Source organism: Zonotrichia leucophrys, chromosome 8, assembly GCF_028769735.1.
Source record: "Zonotrichia leucophrys gambelii isolate GWCS_2022_RI chromosome 8, RI_Zleu_2.0, whole genome shotgun sequence".
NCBI lineage: Eukaryota > Metazoa > Chordata > Aves > Passeriformes > Passerellidae > Zonotrichia > Zonotrichia leucophrys.
This window is the reverse complement of record NC_088178.1, coordinates 15,953,934-15,969,854: the sequence shown is the minus strand read 5'-3', so window position 1 is coordinate 15,969,854 and position 15,921 is coordinate 15,953,934. Positions and strand designations below refer to the sequence as shown.

At 43.5% G+C, this 15,921-nt stretch overlaps 1 protein-coding gene across 1 annotated transcript; it reads left to right on the top strand.

Annotated features, from left to right (window-relative positions):
* The first annotated feature begins 354 nt into the window (after positions 1–354).
* LMO4 (LIM domain only 4) lies at positions 355–15,663 on the top strand. Its single transcript, XM_064720160.1, has 5 exons — positions 355–936; positions 3,162–3,400; positions 10,164–10,260; positions 10,619–10,774; positions 14,913–15,663. The coding sequence occupies exons 2-5, from the start codon at positions 3,165–3,167 to the stop codon at positions 14,919–14,921; spliced, it is 498 nt and encodes a 165-aa protein (XP_064576230.1). The 5' UTR covers positions 355–936; positions 3,162–3,164; the 3' UTR covers positions 14,922–15,663.
* The last annotated feature ends 258 nt before the right edge of the window (positions 15,664–15,921 follow it).

Here is a 15,921-nt window from a genome sequence, read left to right as displayed (position 1 = left end):
CTCAACTGGTGGCCGGGAGCTGGCGGGCGGGGCCAGGCGGGACGGACGGTGCCCTCACGACCGCGCGCCTCCCCTCAGCGCCCGGGCGGCCGGCGCTGCCCACCTGACTCCCTCCTTCCTCTCCATTCCCCTCCTCCTCCTCCTCGCCCCCTCCCTTCCTCCCTCTTTTTTTTTTTTTTTTTTTTTTTTTCCTCCCCTCTCACTCATTCCTTTGTCTTCCCAGGGATTGGCAGGTTTTATTATTCCGCCTGAACAAGCCGGGGGCGGATTGGCTGCGGCGGGCTGACGAGGGCGCCGAGCCGGAGTGTAGTTGGGATTCTGCTCTGTCAGTAACACATGTGTGAGGGCAGCGGGCACACGCGCACCGTGCGGGCACACACGCACTTGCAGCCTCACGCTTAGACGGGCACAAGGGCCGCCCCCCGCGCCCCGCCAGCGCCGCCGCCGCCGCAGGATCCCGGCAGCAGCTCCGCGCCCGGCCCCGCTCAAACTCGCCGCTCCCGCCCGCTCCGCTGAGGCGCTCCAGCGGGCCGCGGCCGGCCGACTCCGCGCCGCGGGAGGCTCGGGAGCCGCCGCAGCCCGGAGAGGGGGCGGAGGTGGGGGAGCGGGGGGGAAGCGGCACAAAGTGAAGCCACATTGCCAAACTTGCCCGGCGATTGCAGCATCGAGCGGCGGCGGCGCCCTGCGTGTGCGGCTCAGCGGCGGGGACCGAGCTCTGCAGCTCCCCTCCCGGGAAGCGGGAGCTGGAGGAAGGACCCGGGCAGACGCCTCTCATAGCAATATCTATATTTTTCCAGCCTGGGCTGCCCCTTGCCGGGCGGGGGGCTCCCTCCAGCCGGCGAGAGGGCGAGCGCTGTGCTTATTTCTTTGCAAGAAGATCTCTTCAGGCACCCCGAGCGGCGCTCCCCGGCCTTTTGCAATATAGAGGGGAAGCAGGTAAGAAGTGCCGGTCGCTCCCCCGCGTCTCGCAGCGTTCGTGTGCGCGGTGCCCGCCCGCCGCCGCCGTCCCGCTGCCCGCCGGGCGGAGGGGCGCGGAGCCGCGGACCCCGGGCATTGTCGCGGCCCCCGTACAAAGCCTGGCGGCGGCCGCCGCTGGAGCGCCTTCCCTTACCCCCCTTCCCAGCTGCCGCCGGGAAAGGGCTCTGCCTGCCTCGGCTGTGAATGGAGGGGACGGGGGGGTGGGGGGGGGAGGCTGGGGCACCCGCTTCCCCTGTAGTAAACACTGTTCTGAAACAGTGGCAGAAAAGATCAAAGTGAGCTCTCTATTTTTCTCCTCTCCGGTTCCCTTCCTGCCCCACACACAGTCTTTTGTTTCAATCCAGGAGAAAATCGGTGAATCACCTAATTAAAACCAAGACATGAATTAAGCATCCATTTTTGTACTACAAATTTCCAGCTCTCCGCTTGTCCCTCCCTTGGTCTCCATTAAAAAAGCACCAGAGACGCTGTTAAAAGGGGGGTATTTTGCCTCTAGCTTCTAGCTCTGCTTTCTATTTCACTGACTCCTATCCCAGGACCAAAATTGCTTGGCTCTGTAATTACTAGAGTAAGCCTATTTAAGTTAAAAGCTTTCCCCCCCCAACTCTAAATGAAACTTGATGAGGGCCCGTCCTTAGTTATCAAGGGAGTCACTTTCTGGTCAGTCCTCTTGATTCATCTTTTTAGATTTAATCAGCATTAAGGTATTGCTTGTCCTTAAGAGCTTTAGCTTAATGGGGTTACTGGATGGTTTTCTCAGTGTAACGTTTCCCATTTTATATTTATACATATTTGTCTTCGACAAAGACAGGTTAAGGTGGTGGCATGGAGCCTTTTTCTTTCTTTTAAGAAATCCGAAGTGATTTAAAGCATAGGAAAACGGTTTAAAGACTCGGAGCAGGAAATGCAGATTCATTAGGCTGTAGCTGGAAACTGTAACAAAAGGCAATTCCTTGAACAAATGCATCAGAAATCAATTTACATAAAGGTACACGATGCGTTCGGATAAATGCAATGCTAATGGCTTTTAGAGTGGTTTTCTTTCCAAAGTCTCGGGGTTTTTGTTACAGCTTAATTGGTGCAGTTCTCCTGGTTTATTGTGCGGTCACTGGACATACCTCCAGGTACTCTTTCTGAGGAAATGTGTTTAAATCGGCCTCAGTTCTCCCCTGCAGCCGAGTTGGGCCAGTGTCAGGAAAAGTTCGTCCTCGCTGCTCTGGACGTATCAGTCTGAAGGTCCTTAGCAGATAGCCAGATGCCTCGGCATGAGCACATACGGCTTACAAAGGACAAAGACAAAACATGCTGCTTAATTGGCAGTAAATAACTTGATCTTTTTATAGTATAAGTGACTAGAGGAACACCGGGAGTTTATTGGACCCTGGATTGAAGGCAACAAATTAATCGGTTTAGAGTAAGCTTTATGAATTGATTCCTATATTATCTCTCGGTTGTCCTGCTTGCATAAAGCATTTATTAGAAAGTGAAAAATGCCCTTAGTAGCAGTTTCGGGGGCGGCCAGAGTAACCGCAGCCGGAGCGATTCGCTTCATTACTCGACCACTTTCTTAGGGTCGGTAAACTTTTTTCTCTTTTTTCCTTTTTTTTTTTTTTTTTTTGGTAACAAAGCTTTAGCATTTAAACTGCTGATCAAGGGCAGATTAGCGAGACAAAAGTTGAGTATGTTTGTGTAGGAAGTTAACAGGCGTCCTAAAGTTCAATGATCTATTATTCGGGCCAGTGTCCTCAATCTGGAGTGTTTTCTCGGAGTGTTTTTAGTTCTCTAAAATAAAACCACAGAAAATAAAATCCCAAGGCCTCGAGGGCCGCTCCGGAGCCCCTCGTTACCGCCCCGAGCCTGCGGAGCCTCTCCTAGACTGAAAAACCAGTTTCACAACTTTTTTTTTCCCCCCTCCACTCTTCACACACTTTTTTTCATAAGCAAAACAAACGCCGGGACTGTTCCTGACTTGTGAGCTGCAGCTGCACAAGCCCGGGGCGGGGGGGCGGCGGGTTGCGCTCGCTCTGCCCCCCGCGCCCGCCGCTCCCGCCCCGCGCCCCGGCCCGGCCCGGCCGCCGCTGCCCCGCGGGCCCCGGAGCGGCGCTGGCTCCGCGCTGCGCCCCGGCCCGGCCCGGCCCGTGCTGTCCCGGCGCTGACCCGCCCCCGCCCCTCTCTCCGCGCAGGCCATGGTGAACCCCGGCGGCAGCGCGCAGCCGCCCCCGGTCACGGCGGGCTCCCTCTCCTGGAAGAGGTGCGCCGGCTGCGGGGGGAAGATCGCCGACCGCTTCCTGCTCTACGCCATGGACAGCTACTGGCACAGCCGCTGCCTCAAGTGCTCCTGCTGCCAGGCCCAGCTGGGGGACATCGGCACCTCCTGCTACACCAAGAGCGGCATGATTCTCTGCAGAAACGACTACATCAGGTGAGGCGACGGCCAGGCTGGTGAGGACCGCTTTCCCCTTTCCTGCTGCCTTTTTTTCCATTTTTCTCTCCCCCCCACCCCGCCCCTTTATTTCTCGTGGTGGGTGTCTGCAGGGTAGAGGGCTGGGCTGGCTCAGGATGGCTCCTTCCTTAGGAGGGAGAGACGTGCGGGTGCGGATGTTAGCGCCTAGCCCAGGGCGAGTTGCGACTGCCAAGTGGAGGAAAGAGTTGGGGGGGCTGAACGACGACTGTAACTTTAAAGTGGTTTGTCAGCACAAAACAAGTCCTAACTAAAAATAAACAGCAATCAGAGAGGCTAAATTAATCTGCTTTGTTGTAGTGTTGAAGGAGAAGTGTGCATATCTGAACAGTAAATGTTAAAATCGTAGGGCTTAAATAAGGCTGTGGCAGAGGTGCTAAATAATGAAATGCCTGCCTTTAGTATCTGATTAATTATGATATTTACATAAGCACCTTTAAACTCCTTTGAGTGGAAACAGAATGACTCATTCTCTGTTCTCCTTGTGAAAGAGCTGATTAACCATCAGTTGGAGGGCCATGGATTCTACTTATAGCAAAAACCAGTGGTATGATGTTTGGCTCAGCATTGTTACAGAGAAGCTTTGAACTGATATTTCTCTTAACTTCCAGTGTAGACAATGCAGGAGATAGCAGAGGAGGTATATGCTCTTGCCCTTTATTTCTTATCTCTTCCTCTTTTGAAGCTGTTTAACTGCCACAGATTTGGGTAGGGGGAACTAAGCCTCGCTAATCTCACATCTGTTGGGGTACAGTAAGATTATGCAGAGTATCCCTTCCAACAAGTTTCCAATATAATTAATAGAATTCATGAGGTCAGGTGCCCGTACGATCTTTTCAGGTGAACTCAAGCTACTTAAACTCATTAATTTAAAAGGAGGCATTTTGGAGGATTACACATTTAATTTGAGTAAATGGTTTGATAGACTGATGCACATGAATGCTTCAAGGAGGTGTTCTGTTTCAACATTCAGTAATTAAAAAAAACAACAAAAAAGCCCCATACCTTCCCAGCATCACAGAAATGCTTAGTTAAAACAAATTGTGTTCTGTTTAAATGCTTCTGGCTCCTCATTAATAGTAAATGTCAAGAGTTAACCCAGGATTTCCCTTCTTTCTGATGGCCAAAAAGCTCCACTTTTTTTCCTTTCTGAAGAAAAGAAAAACCTACCAAAAGCAGCCATCAAATGTTACAAGTTTGGTTATGTTGTAAAACTTAGGTTTGAGAAGATGCAGGTTGAGCACAGGGACCTCCGTAGTTCAGAGGATGGAGTTGGGATTTGGTTGCTCTGATAGTGCAGTCTCTGACCTGGTATGTGGCCGTGGCTTCGTGTAGGGAAGTGCATGGAACAGGTCCTGTGCTGTGTCTGAGCAATCGAAGCCTTAGCTTTGCTAGTTTCAGAGGGATTTTTAGAGGGAAATGCTGAAAAATCAGCACATTGTGGGTGCACAGTGGTGCTTTTTGGTCATCGTCCTAAGCAACAAGCCCAAGTCTGGCACAATAGTAATTAAATAGAGCAGAACAGTGTTTGGGAAAGAGTCTTGTTTGAAGTGGAAAAATTGACACTACTGTTAAGATGCACTGAATAGTACAGATTCATCGCTCGGCCAACACCATCAAACAAACCCTCATGTCTGATTGCTACTAATTAAAAAGAGAAGATGCGTCCACTGTGCCCCAGAGGCAAGTTCAGGCAAGCTTATCACAGTCCTCTGGTTTTGTGTTGCCAAAAATTAATACTCGTTTATTTTAATGTAGGCAATTATGAATAGGATGCTTTATCAGATGAGGGGTTTCAATTGATCTCCTTGTCCTGTCGCCTGACTTCTCTTTAGATCTGTGTAATTTGACTTGCAAAAATAACTCTGACAGATGCTTGCTGAAACTTGAACTGGACACTGTACACTCAAGGTGGGGTAGGATGGCCTGGCGCTGCCAGGGCTGAGTTAACTTGAAGCTTTCCCGCTGGAAATGGGCTTTGCAGGCTTGCTCGTGGGTCACGCTGGCACGAGCGAAGCCCTCGCCCTTCAGGTGTGTGAAGTGGTTCCCTTTGGCTGTGGAGGCAGTGCCGCTGCCAGCGAGCCTCTCCGGTTCCCTCTGCCATCCTTCTCCCCTCTGAGTTTTCCGGCGGGCTGTTGTGGTGGCAGAGCCACAGTGCAGCTCTCGGCCGGAGCTGGGGCACGCTGGACATGACTGGCAAAATGGGAGAGAGGATTGATCGGCCCGGCAGGCGCCAGGTGAAAGGGACTTGACTCCTTCGGGCCAGGACCACAGGGCCATTTATTAATGAGCTTTTTAGCTGTCTCAGGCTGTATGCGGGGTTTTTTGTTGTTGCTTAAACAACACAACGCTCCCCTTTCCCTCCCTCTCCCCCCCAAAAACCCGAAAACAAATTGGCCGTAGAGCTACAGCTGCAGCTTTCATTGAAGGCCAAGGTTTCTGGGAAAAGAGGGAGGTGAAAACCTCGGTCCGTTCCCTTCCCTCCCCACGGCGAGCTGCGCGCTCAGGGAGAGGAGTGGAGCGCAGCCCTCCCAACCTTGAGATGCCAGATAAAGCAGCAGCGTGGCAGCGAATCCGCACAATTAAAAGCTTTAATTAGTGTCTCCTCCATTTTCTCATAGTTCTGATGGGTTTTATCTAATGAGATCTGGTCGCTGGCTTAGATCTGCTCGGAATGACGTGTCCGAAATGAATGAGAGCCGCGTCGCAAACAAAACATTTAATTAACAAAATTGGCCTCTAAGAGAGAGCAGGGAGTGGTGGGGAAGGGGGAGAGGGGAAGATTGCCCGGGCGCCTTTTAAAGGGGCAGCGCCCGGCGCCCCTCCCCGGGCGGCCGCTCCGCTCCGCGCAGCGCGGCGGGGGCGCAGCCCCGGGGCGGGGGCGGCCGGAGCCGGGCGCGCCGCAGCGAGGCCGCTCCGGGGAGGGGGCCGCCGGGCAGCCAGTTCATTTCCCTGGTAATCAGCGGCAAGCTGCTATATTCAGGGAATGCTGTCCCTTTAATTGAACAGGCTAGGTAATTAAATGGCACTTTTCCAATAGGACGTGCTAGGTAAATCTAATAGTTGGTTATTTAATATCACTTTGAAGTCTGCCCACTCAAGCACAATGACAGCACAGGAGCATGTGAACTATTAGCTAGGAAAAAAAAAAAAAAACAGGATCTCAAAAATTAATTAAATCGCATGCAATTTAGGGGGAACGTTTATCTTGATTTGTCATAACAGAATTAATTCAAGGCCTCCAATTCACTTGGGGGCAGATCTGTTACTCTGAATTAACCAAGCGTAATTTGGCTGGTTTTTTTTTTTCCCTTTTTTTTTTCTTCCTCTTCTCTAATGCAGCACTTGCCATTATGCACAGCCCCCCTTTTAAGTATCAATAGCTTCTGGTGCTTTTAAGGTGCTTGGTCTCTAGTTATTCTGAAGTACCTTTAATGGACTTGGCTTCAGGCATAATTTCTGTGTTGCCTTTCTTTGTTACATTTAATATAGCTGGTGCAGAATTTAGATTAAATGTGGGGAATGTACAAAAACACTGATTCCTTCTGGATCAGTAGGTCTGGATGTGCATTTCTCTTTGCTAGGGCTTGGATATATGTATGTGGACGCAAATGTGCACCATGTCGTGCAAGAATCAAGAGTGCTTAAATCTGTCTCCACGGTTTTGGAAAGCAGTGGAACCTTACTTTGTTAGTACAAGTTGCTAGAGATGTGTTTCTGCTGATGCTGAATTTTGAGCAGCAAGATGGGAAACTGGGTTGAGAAGATTTCTTGCTGCTTTCATTCCCACTCTCCTACAGAAAGTTCTGAAAAAAACCCCACCAGCAAAAAAAAAAAACCAAAACAGAAGCATTTGGAAGTGTGGGGAATGCTGTGCTGGAACCACACAGTAGTTAATTTAAGGTGGCTCAGTAAAATGCTGCTAAGTGTAGAAGAGCTGCCTTGTCCGTAAAGGGAACCTCTTGATGTTTGTGATTGATTGCATTGCCCAAATGTTGAAATATTAATGACCTTCTTGGACTGAGGACCCAAAGAGGAAACTGAAACCAATTCTGTCATCACAATTAAAGAGTCCCCTGGCTTTAATTAGCCTGACCTGGGGTATCTCTACCCATTGCTGCAGTTAAAGAGAAAAGAGCCCATTAAAGTCCAGTCTGAGACCGATAGCTACTTAATTGAGCACCTAAAGCCTCAAGCCTTTTAAATCAAATACTGTCCTGGACAGTCCCCCTGGTTAGATAATTAGCTCTCCAGCTTCCCAGAAACCATGCAAAACAACTTTTTCAGTAGAGAATAGTTAATGTGAAAGACTTCCTTTGCTGGTAAGAAGAAATAACATTTTTTTAAAAGATAAAACTTCTTTCTGTTAATCATTACAGAACAAAGCCATTCATAACAGTAGAGATGAAAAAATAAGTTTACTTTTGTTGGTAAATAATAATAAGCCGCGGAAAGCTGTTCTGAGTTTGTAAGTAATTTTTAGGAATCTTAGCAGAAGATTCAGCTGAAGTGGCTTCCCAGAGTAGAGTTGTTCTGGGAACATGCTGGGGGAAAACTTAAAATGTGTGGGAAGCCTCGGGATTAGTTTGACTCCATTTATTAGAATTCACAGACATTCAAGGTGTGGGACCGCTCTAGTTCAGAGAGAATAGTATAACGAATGCTTAATGAAGACAAGTAGTGCAGTGAGATCAGCATTCTGAAAGCTGTGATTTCAGTTGGGTGGTGCAATTGTACAGGGGGAAGAGGGGGGTTGTGAGAGACAGCTCATCACGTTCAGATGGACAACTGACATCATCTGTCCATCTTTGCCCTTCTACCCAGCACTGCCCTTGCTGCCACCTCCTTGTTCTGGATTGCTGGATCTTTGCTCTGGAAGTGTAGCAGTGCCTTTCTGCCTCCTCTCACAGCCCTTCCCCGTGCAATCTCTAGTGCCAACTTCATTCCTAGCAAGGATGAAGGAAGGAAAATGCATATTGCAATGCTTTGGAACTAACCTGGGTATATCATGTAACTGTTCTGAACTGGTCCTGGTTTGGAAGATGCCCTAATAATGGACCTTTAGTTTCCAGACAGTTTAGTCCCTTTGGCGGGGAGGTCCTGACAATGTATTAGTTCAGCTTTCCCTTTGTAACCGCTGTGATTCTGCAAGAACGTGTCAATGTGTCGTGGATCTCAGACTAATTAGTTTTGAAATGGAGTTTTGATTGAACTCTTCAAATCGATGCTGCTGCAAAATTTGTTTCTCAGCTTCCTATTAAAAGCCATCTTAAGGGGCAGTTTTACTACTCTCTCTGTCGTTCAGTCGATACATTTAATAACAACTTACAGGCTATTTTCAATAAAGTGGCGACAGCAAATTAGTAGTTTGAACATGACAAGCCTCCTCTGCAAGCTCAGATTCTGAAAATTCAAAGCAATTATTTTTATACAGAGGCACACTGCAATCATTCAGATTACGGGTATTCTGTTGTAATGTGTGTCCTAGGTTGACACAAACAGAATTTTATGACTTTATTTGGACAGGAAGGAGATGCAAATATTAATATTTATTATGACACCAATACGCTAATTTGTAAATCCTATTGCTGTGTTTTACATCGTACAGAAAAGTGGGTCTGTGACCCTGCCAGCTAGTTCAATTTCCTTTTTTGCTGCAAAATGAATTGTGGTAGTCTTTATAAATATTTGTGTCTATTAGAGGCTCGCGCAAAAGCAAATAAAGGTTTTTCTAATTCTAGCTAAGGCAGCCTGTAAAAGTAGAACTCAATAATCATTACTGTATTATATTTTGAATCGATGCATTGTGCCTTTAAATGGATTTGGAGAATTATGTATATATTTTTCTCCACCACTCTTCTGCCTGTTCCCCCCTCCCCCCACTGCGTGTGCCCCCCCCCAATGGCAGATGTTGTGGTCTCATTTGATTGCATAGGAAAACTGCAGTGATACAGCAAACACCCAGAGAGATATGATGACAAATGGGTCCAGATCCCGGTAAATTACTTTCTGCTCAAATCGAAATTTCATTCAGTTTGTTGCTAGCAGAGATGAAGTAATCTAAATTGTGGACTCAGGAGCAGATAGAGGGAAGTTGGAGCAAGCATTTCATTATCAAGAGAGAGAGAAGGTTAGGATGAAAGAGATGAGCAGAGGCAAATCTAAAGTGTTGACACCATGATTGAAAAGGTTAACCCATACACATTATATATCAACCTGGATAGCAGAGAGTTTCTAATGGAAACTCTGCACTGATGGAGGTTTACTGGAGTTTCAATACACTGAGCATGATGTCTTCTTAGATATACAATCAAATCCTCTTAACCCTTTTGATGACTCATATCTCAAGATATGATTAAAGTACAAAAGAGTTCTTCATATAATTTCAAGGACACAATGCATTTAAACTCCAGTCATGAATTGTATCTTTTTTTTTATGATGAACCCAGTAATCTGATAAAATGTGTGTAGTACAGAATTGTTTGTGTTTCTAGAGGTGTAAGTCAATATTTCTGATTAAATCCTGTGTAACCACATCCAAGGTAAGGTGAAGCTACCAGTTGTTACACAAAAATAAACTTTTTTGTATTATGAAACATAAGCAAGTTGGAAGACGGGGGTCAGAAGTCCGAAATAGTTGTGTAATAAACCGTGGCAGTGATGTGCAAAAATGCCTAGAGCCTTCTGTGTATTAAATTATTCATGATCATCACCTCTGTTTCAGGTTATTTGGAAATAGTGGTGCTTGCAGTGCCTGTGGACAGTCCATTCCTGCTAGTGAGCTGGTCATGAGGGCACAGGGCAATGTCTATCATCTTAAGGTGAGGGGTTTTTTTCTGTGTACTTTCGTTTTTAGCAGCTGATTAGTGTTTCCATGCCCCTTTAGTGTAGAACCTGCATCTGCTTATGCATGAAATGCAAAATAATAACTACAAGAAGGAGTATCTGTTATAAAGCTTTGCTTAGTGCGTAGCTTTGTTCCCTCATAATCGCTGAAACTCTGCTTGAGTTATGTACTGCGTAGTCCCAACAGGTAAGACTAATGCCATATTTGGAGATACTAGAAACCAAGCAGCTCCATATCTCAACTGCACTTGCAGTCTCTGAAGTGTAATTTTCAAACCTGCAGCATACTTAATTTGTGCTGTAGTTTCACTTGCTGTCTCTCTCCTTTGCCAGTGTTTTACATGCTCTACCTGCCGGAATCGCCTGGTCCCCGGAGATCGGTTTCACTACATCAATGGCAGTTTATTTTGTGAACATGATAGACCTACAGCTCTCATCAATGGCCATTTGAATTCACTTCAGAGTAATCCACTACTGCCAGACCAGAAGGTGAATACTCCACAATTACTAATAAGCTTTCTTAGAGCTAAATGAAGATCAATTTCTTTTCATTCTAATAGTGGACATTCCCTGCCCCTGCAAAGAGACCTTTAAGTAGCTGAACTTACCTTAAGTTATTTAGGCACAGGGTTTGGGGGAGAAAATATTAACCTTTTAAATATGACATACAGGGTGAGTCAGTTTATTTTGGTTTGGGCACGTGCATCTGTACAGGTGTTGAACTCCTTATGTACAAAGCAAAATGGAGAGCATATATTAATACAGACTTTTAAGAAAGAGAAGTAATATTTTATTTTATAATCCTGAAATTAAATGCTACAAGAGAGCAGGTTTCTGAGGGAGGAAAATTAGATCCTTTAATATGGAAATAAATTCCTTGTGAAGAGAAAGTTCCTGGACTAAGCTAATGTATTTTATTTTAATATTAAGATTTTAGTTGAGGAAGGATGCTGGGGTACTCTTTCAGAAGTATTTTCTTGCCTGTTTTGCATGTCATAACTCAGATTTTAAAACCAAAGTGCTATTTACTTACTGTTCCGTAACACTGATATCTCAGCTAGAGGTTGTGTATCTCTGTGGTTGATAGTTTTGGTTTCTAGCTAAATGAGTAAATGATCATTGCACAGGTCGTAGAGTGAAGAGGAAAAAAAAATTTCTGATCAACAGTTGTCTTGTAACTCTGAAACTAGATAGTTTTAGATGTATTTTAATCTTCTTAATCAGTCCTAAAGCTATGCAAGTGAGTGCATTTTGATAACTGCTGTGCCTAATTTGTAACAATTACTGTCAACCTTGAGTTAAGAGACTGTTCATTCCACCCTGGTCCAGAAAAGAGTGGATGTATGACTCTTGCACATAATTTTATTCACATCATATTTCATACTGATTATGTATTGATGACATTGATTCATTTACTCTTTACAGCGCCACTTGCATGGATATTAAATCTTATTGACCACAGATGAATTTTAATTTCAGATTGGTGATAGATTTTTCCATCAGCTCTGATAGTATATTTGACTTTTTCATCATTAACCCAGGCAATCACACAGCACTGAGTTATTGCAATGAAACAAAAAGTGCACACTTCAGTTGGTAATTCTTTATAGATTTACAATAGGAACTTCATTAATGTCTGTAAGGATCACAAAAAATAACATTTATCTGCAAGTAGAAATTCGAAAGATTAAAAAAAATCTGGGACAAATGCTAGGCTGATCTATTCTGTAGTGTGCAGTGCATTTTGGAGTGCTTTTAGTCCGTGGAGAAATATGTCCGAGAAAACAGAAACCGTTCTTTATTTTACTTTTTTTTTTTTTTTTTGGTTGTGTTGCTACATTTCAATATCTGTGTTTGCCTTTTTTTTTTTCTGTGCATAAATTTACTGATTAATTTTAAGTATTCTTTTAAGTCTTATACGGTGAATGTAATTACATCAAAATAAAGCATGGACCTTTTTTATTTACTTAATTTGTCAATCGAGGTGATGAGAGAATTGAGTACAAAAATGCTACATAGTTAGGCAGAACAAAGATAATTAAGATTGGAAGAGAATGTGCAGCCTCTTCTCAAGGAAGTACAAATACAGTTAAAGATTCATAGATTTATACTGTTGTGAATTTTAATGAAACAAATCTGTAATATAGACTAGCTAGCAGTGATTCTGTTAAATGAATATTTATAGGTATCCCATTTCAAAATATAGGTAAAACCATTCATCTTTATACACTGCAGTAAAAGGTTTACCATTCTGAGAGTGGTTTATCCACTTGTCTTCTATGAATGTAAAGTTTAATGTAACTTCAAATAGGTGTCTAAATTGTCATTTAGTTTTATCAGTTTCTTTCTCTGCCTTAGCAAAACATAAAAATGATTTAGCTGCAATAAAAGCAGCAGACATGATGAGGAACACAGAACATGGCAAAGAGAAGGAAAAGGGCCTGGGCTTGCAGAGCTGGTGGCTGCAGGTACCTGGTGAGGGCAGGGCTTTGTCAGCCCCTGGCACTGCCTGGCAGGGGCACTGCTGCAGCCAGGCTGAGGCACACGAGCAGCTGCTGGGGAGAAGGTGCAGGGGACAGAGCTTGAGGCTTTTTCCTCTGTAATACAATATCTCTAGAAATTGTTCTGACTTCTCCTACTGTTTTTCAAAGGGAATTGCAGAGCACCGTAACTCCAGAAAACAAACCCAGTTAAAGAGACAAATTGATAGTTCATGTATTTGTCAGGTTTCTGGAACTTTGGAAGCTGCAGGGCCAGTTGCTAAGAGAGTTATATTTTATAATCTATTTTCTTATATTTTATCATTTTTAATAATTTTATATTTTTCCTTTTTAATAATCTAAAGATTGTAACATCAGAGATGTTTTACAGGAAGCTGCATGTTTTAGGGACACTAATTAAAAATATTCTTCCACTGTAACACAGTTGGCTGTAACAGATACTTTTTATTGAGCATTACAAATCAATCCTTTTCCATGTTATTCTATCACTAGAGATTACAGAGATAGCATAATATGCACAGGTTTGTTTTTTTTTTTTAATTTAACCAAAGAGATTGAGACACTCCCAGCATTAAAACACATTTTTGTTATGCATTGAAGGTGAGTGGTGAACTTACTCTTTTCTCACTGCAGTTTACAGGTGACCAGTGCAGGCAGGAAAGGTTGCATGGCCTAACGTGGTTTAAAAACTTGGGGGTTTTTTTGGTTTTTTTTAAGGAGACAAACGCAGGGATGTTTGCCATTCCTGCCTTTTGCCTCCCTGAGGCAATTCACACATGTAAATTATAACTTCCCGTCACTTGCCCTGTAGTTTAAAAAACCCTGTTCTCTCTAAACTCAGTACTGTTGCCTGCTGAGTGCAGACTTAGTTTGTGACGTCCTGTGTGCCATTTCATTTGAAGGGGCTGTATTGTCAAGAATTCTCTCTGCTTTTTTTGTACTGGTAGTATTCCTGTAGTATTCCTTGTTTGCAACAGTATTACCACCTACTGAAAGTGTACATTTCCCACTGGTTGGCAGTGTTTGTAACAAATGTTTGTCTTCAGCTTCTATGCTTTTAAATAAAGTATGAGTTACATTACGTCTCTTAGAGAAGATCTTAAAAATCTTCTAGTTTACATATCACTCAGCAATTCCCTTGTAGTTACATAATTGGTGTTGTCTGTGTCCATAGTAGAAGATATTTGATGCTCATTTATTAAATATGCTTGCTGGCTGCTCCCTAATCTTTGTTCTGGACAGACAAATTACCTTTCTCACACTGAGCTTCGGCTCTGGGGAATTAAACCTCCAAGCTTCTACTACTTTAATTAGCTTGAAAGTGGGGGGTTGCAGTTACTAATAGACCTCAGGCTTTTAGTAACTTAGAGAAAGGGTGAGAAAAGAACTTCCTGGGAAGCGCAAAATGTCATTTAAAAGCCATAAAAATCTAATATATATTATTTCATTTTGGTAATTGCAAACAGATTGTATTTGAAGACTATGGATGATCATTCCTATTTTATCCACGAAAGTTTAGATTTTTATTGAGTTAGACACTTTTAATTATCACAATTCATTAACACCAGTATGAAAGCACATGTTTGACTTCATATATTAAAATGTTTATGTAACATTAACTAACGTACCAGATGAGGAATTTAAATGGGAGGGGGGAATCCTGAAATATCTATATTTAGCTCTTGTGCAATGCAGCATATTAACCAAAGTTGCCTTGGGAGGATATTGGCTGTACTTCATATTTGCTTTACACACTATTTCTTCCAATTACAAGATCATATTACTCGCTTCTTCAAAGGCATGGCATAATGGTTCTTCCCTTTCAAACGGGGCCCAGAAAAACCACCTTATTCACTGTATGATTTGTTAACAGAAAGTACACATTTCTTGTTGTAGTCTTTTTTTCATTTCTGCTTTCTTTAGTAGTGAAACTGTGACAAATGTTTGCTTTTTGCTGTTTAAAGTTGAAACGTTAGCGGTATGAATGGGCAGCGTAGAAAGCCTTAAGTCACAGTTAAAAAGTGGTCTAATAAAAAAGAGATTAGTGAATAGGGAAAAACAAAAGCAGTCATGTTGTAGTTTCCTATCTCAAATTTAGCTAAGATACCCATTTTTATTTCTTACAGGTCTGCTAAAAGGTCAGAGTAATGCAGAATGCGTGCCTTCATCTCAAATTTTGTTCATCACAGATGGATCCCATGTCTCCAAGTAGACAAGTCACCTTTGTAGCTAGCATCAATGCCAGCTCCATACCATTGCACCTTCTTTATTCTTGATTGCCCTTCCCACATTTATTGGTGTATTAAAATGACTGAATATGAACATTAAGGACTCCATGAACCTGGGCTAATGGGAGACTGTAGAGAAAATGAAAAAAGATCCACCGGAGGACATCTTGGGGGGGGCGGGTGGGGAAGATGACTAATGAAGCTAATTAAAAGAAGCATTGAAATCTGCTTTCTACCCTCATTAACAATTAGCAGGGCACTGGCCAGTTTGTACCCTGTGTTTTACCTTAACAACATTCTATTTGCTCTTTGTATATTTAAGTGTTGTAAGGAAATGTGTTTCAATCAAACTGAACATGAGATAAAGATGTGGCTTTTGTGATATTCTATCACAAACACTTTTATTGTATCTCTGTAAAATACAATGTATGTATGCATGTAAGTGTTTTTGTCCTAATGTTGCTACTTCCCATGGCAAAAAAAAAGAAAAAAAAAGAAAAAAAAAGTCAGGCTCATAGCAGCTACTGTGTAGAAATTTTCACCTACTTCTAATTTGCTGAATGAAGAAAAATCTTTTATTTGTGATATTTTCAGAGACATTTGCTCTAGTATGGTGTATTTAAATAATAAAAAGTAAAACAAAACCAAGTATGGGTTTTAGAAGCTTTGCTTTTTAAAAAAAAATTACATTCAAAACATTCTGCAACTTCATCTTATGTAGTTGTTACCTGAATTGTCAATTACCTTTAAAAGCAGGTTTTTGGTTTGGATTTTTTCTTTTGTCTTATGCCAAGAAATACTCTGCTAAACTACTTGACCGTGTTACTTGTGGCAAGGATAACGAGTACTACTTCAGAATTATTTTTTTTTTCATGGAGATTCTTAATTCTGGTATCAAGAAGTACAT

Bases quoted from the DNA above. Each gene is read 5' to 3' on its own strand.
- LMO4 (XM_064720160.1), top strand. From the start codon at position 3,165: ATGGTGAACCCCGGCGGCAGCGCGCAGCCGCCCCCGGTCACGGCGGGC. The intron at 3,401-10,163 runs GTGAGGCGACGG...CCTCTGTTTCAG, and splicing joins TGCAGAAACGACTACATCAG to GTTATTTGGAAATAGTGGTG. The intron at 10,261-10,618 runs GTGAGGGGTTTT...CTCCTTTGCCAG, and splicing joins GCAATGTCTATCATCTTAAG to TGTTTTACATGCTCTACCTG.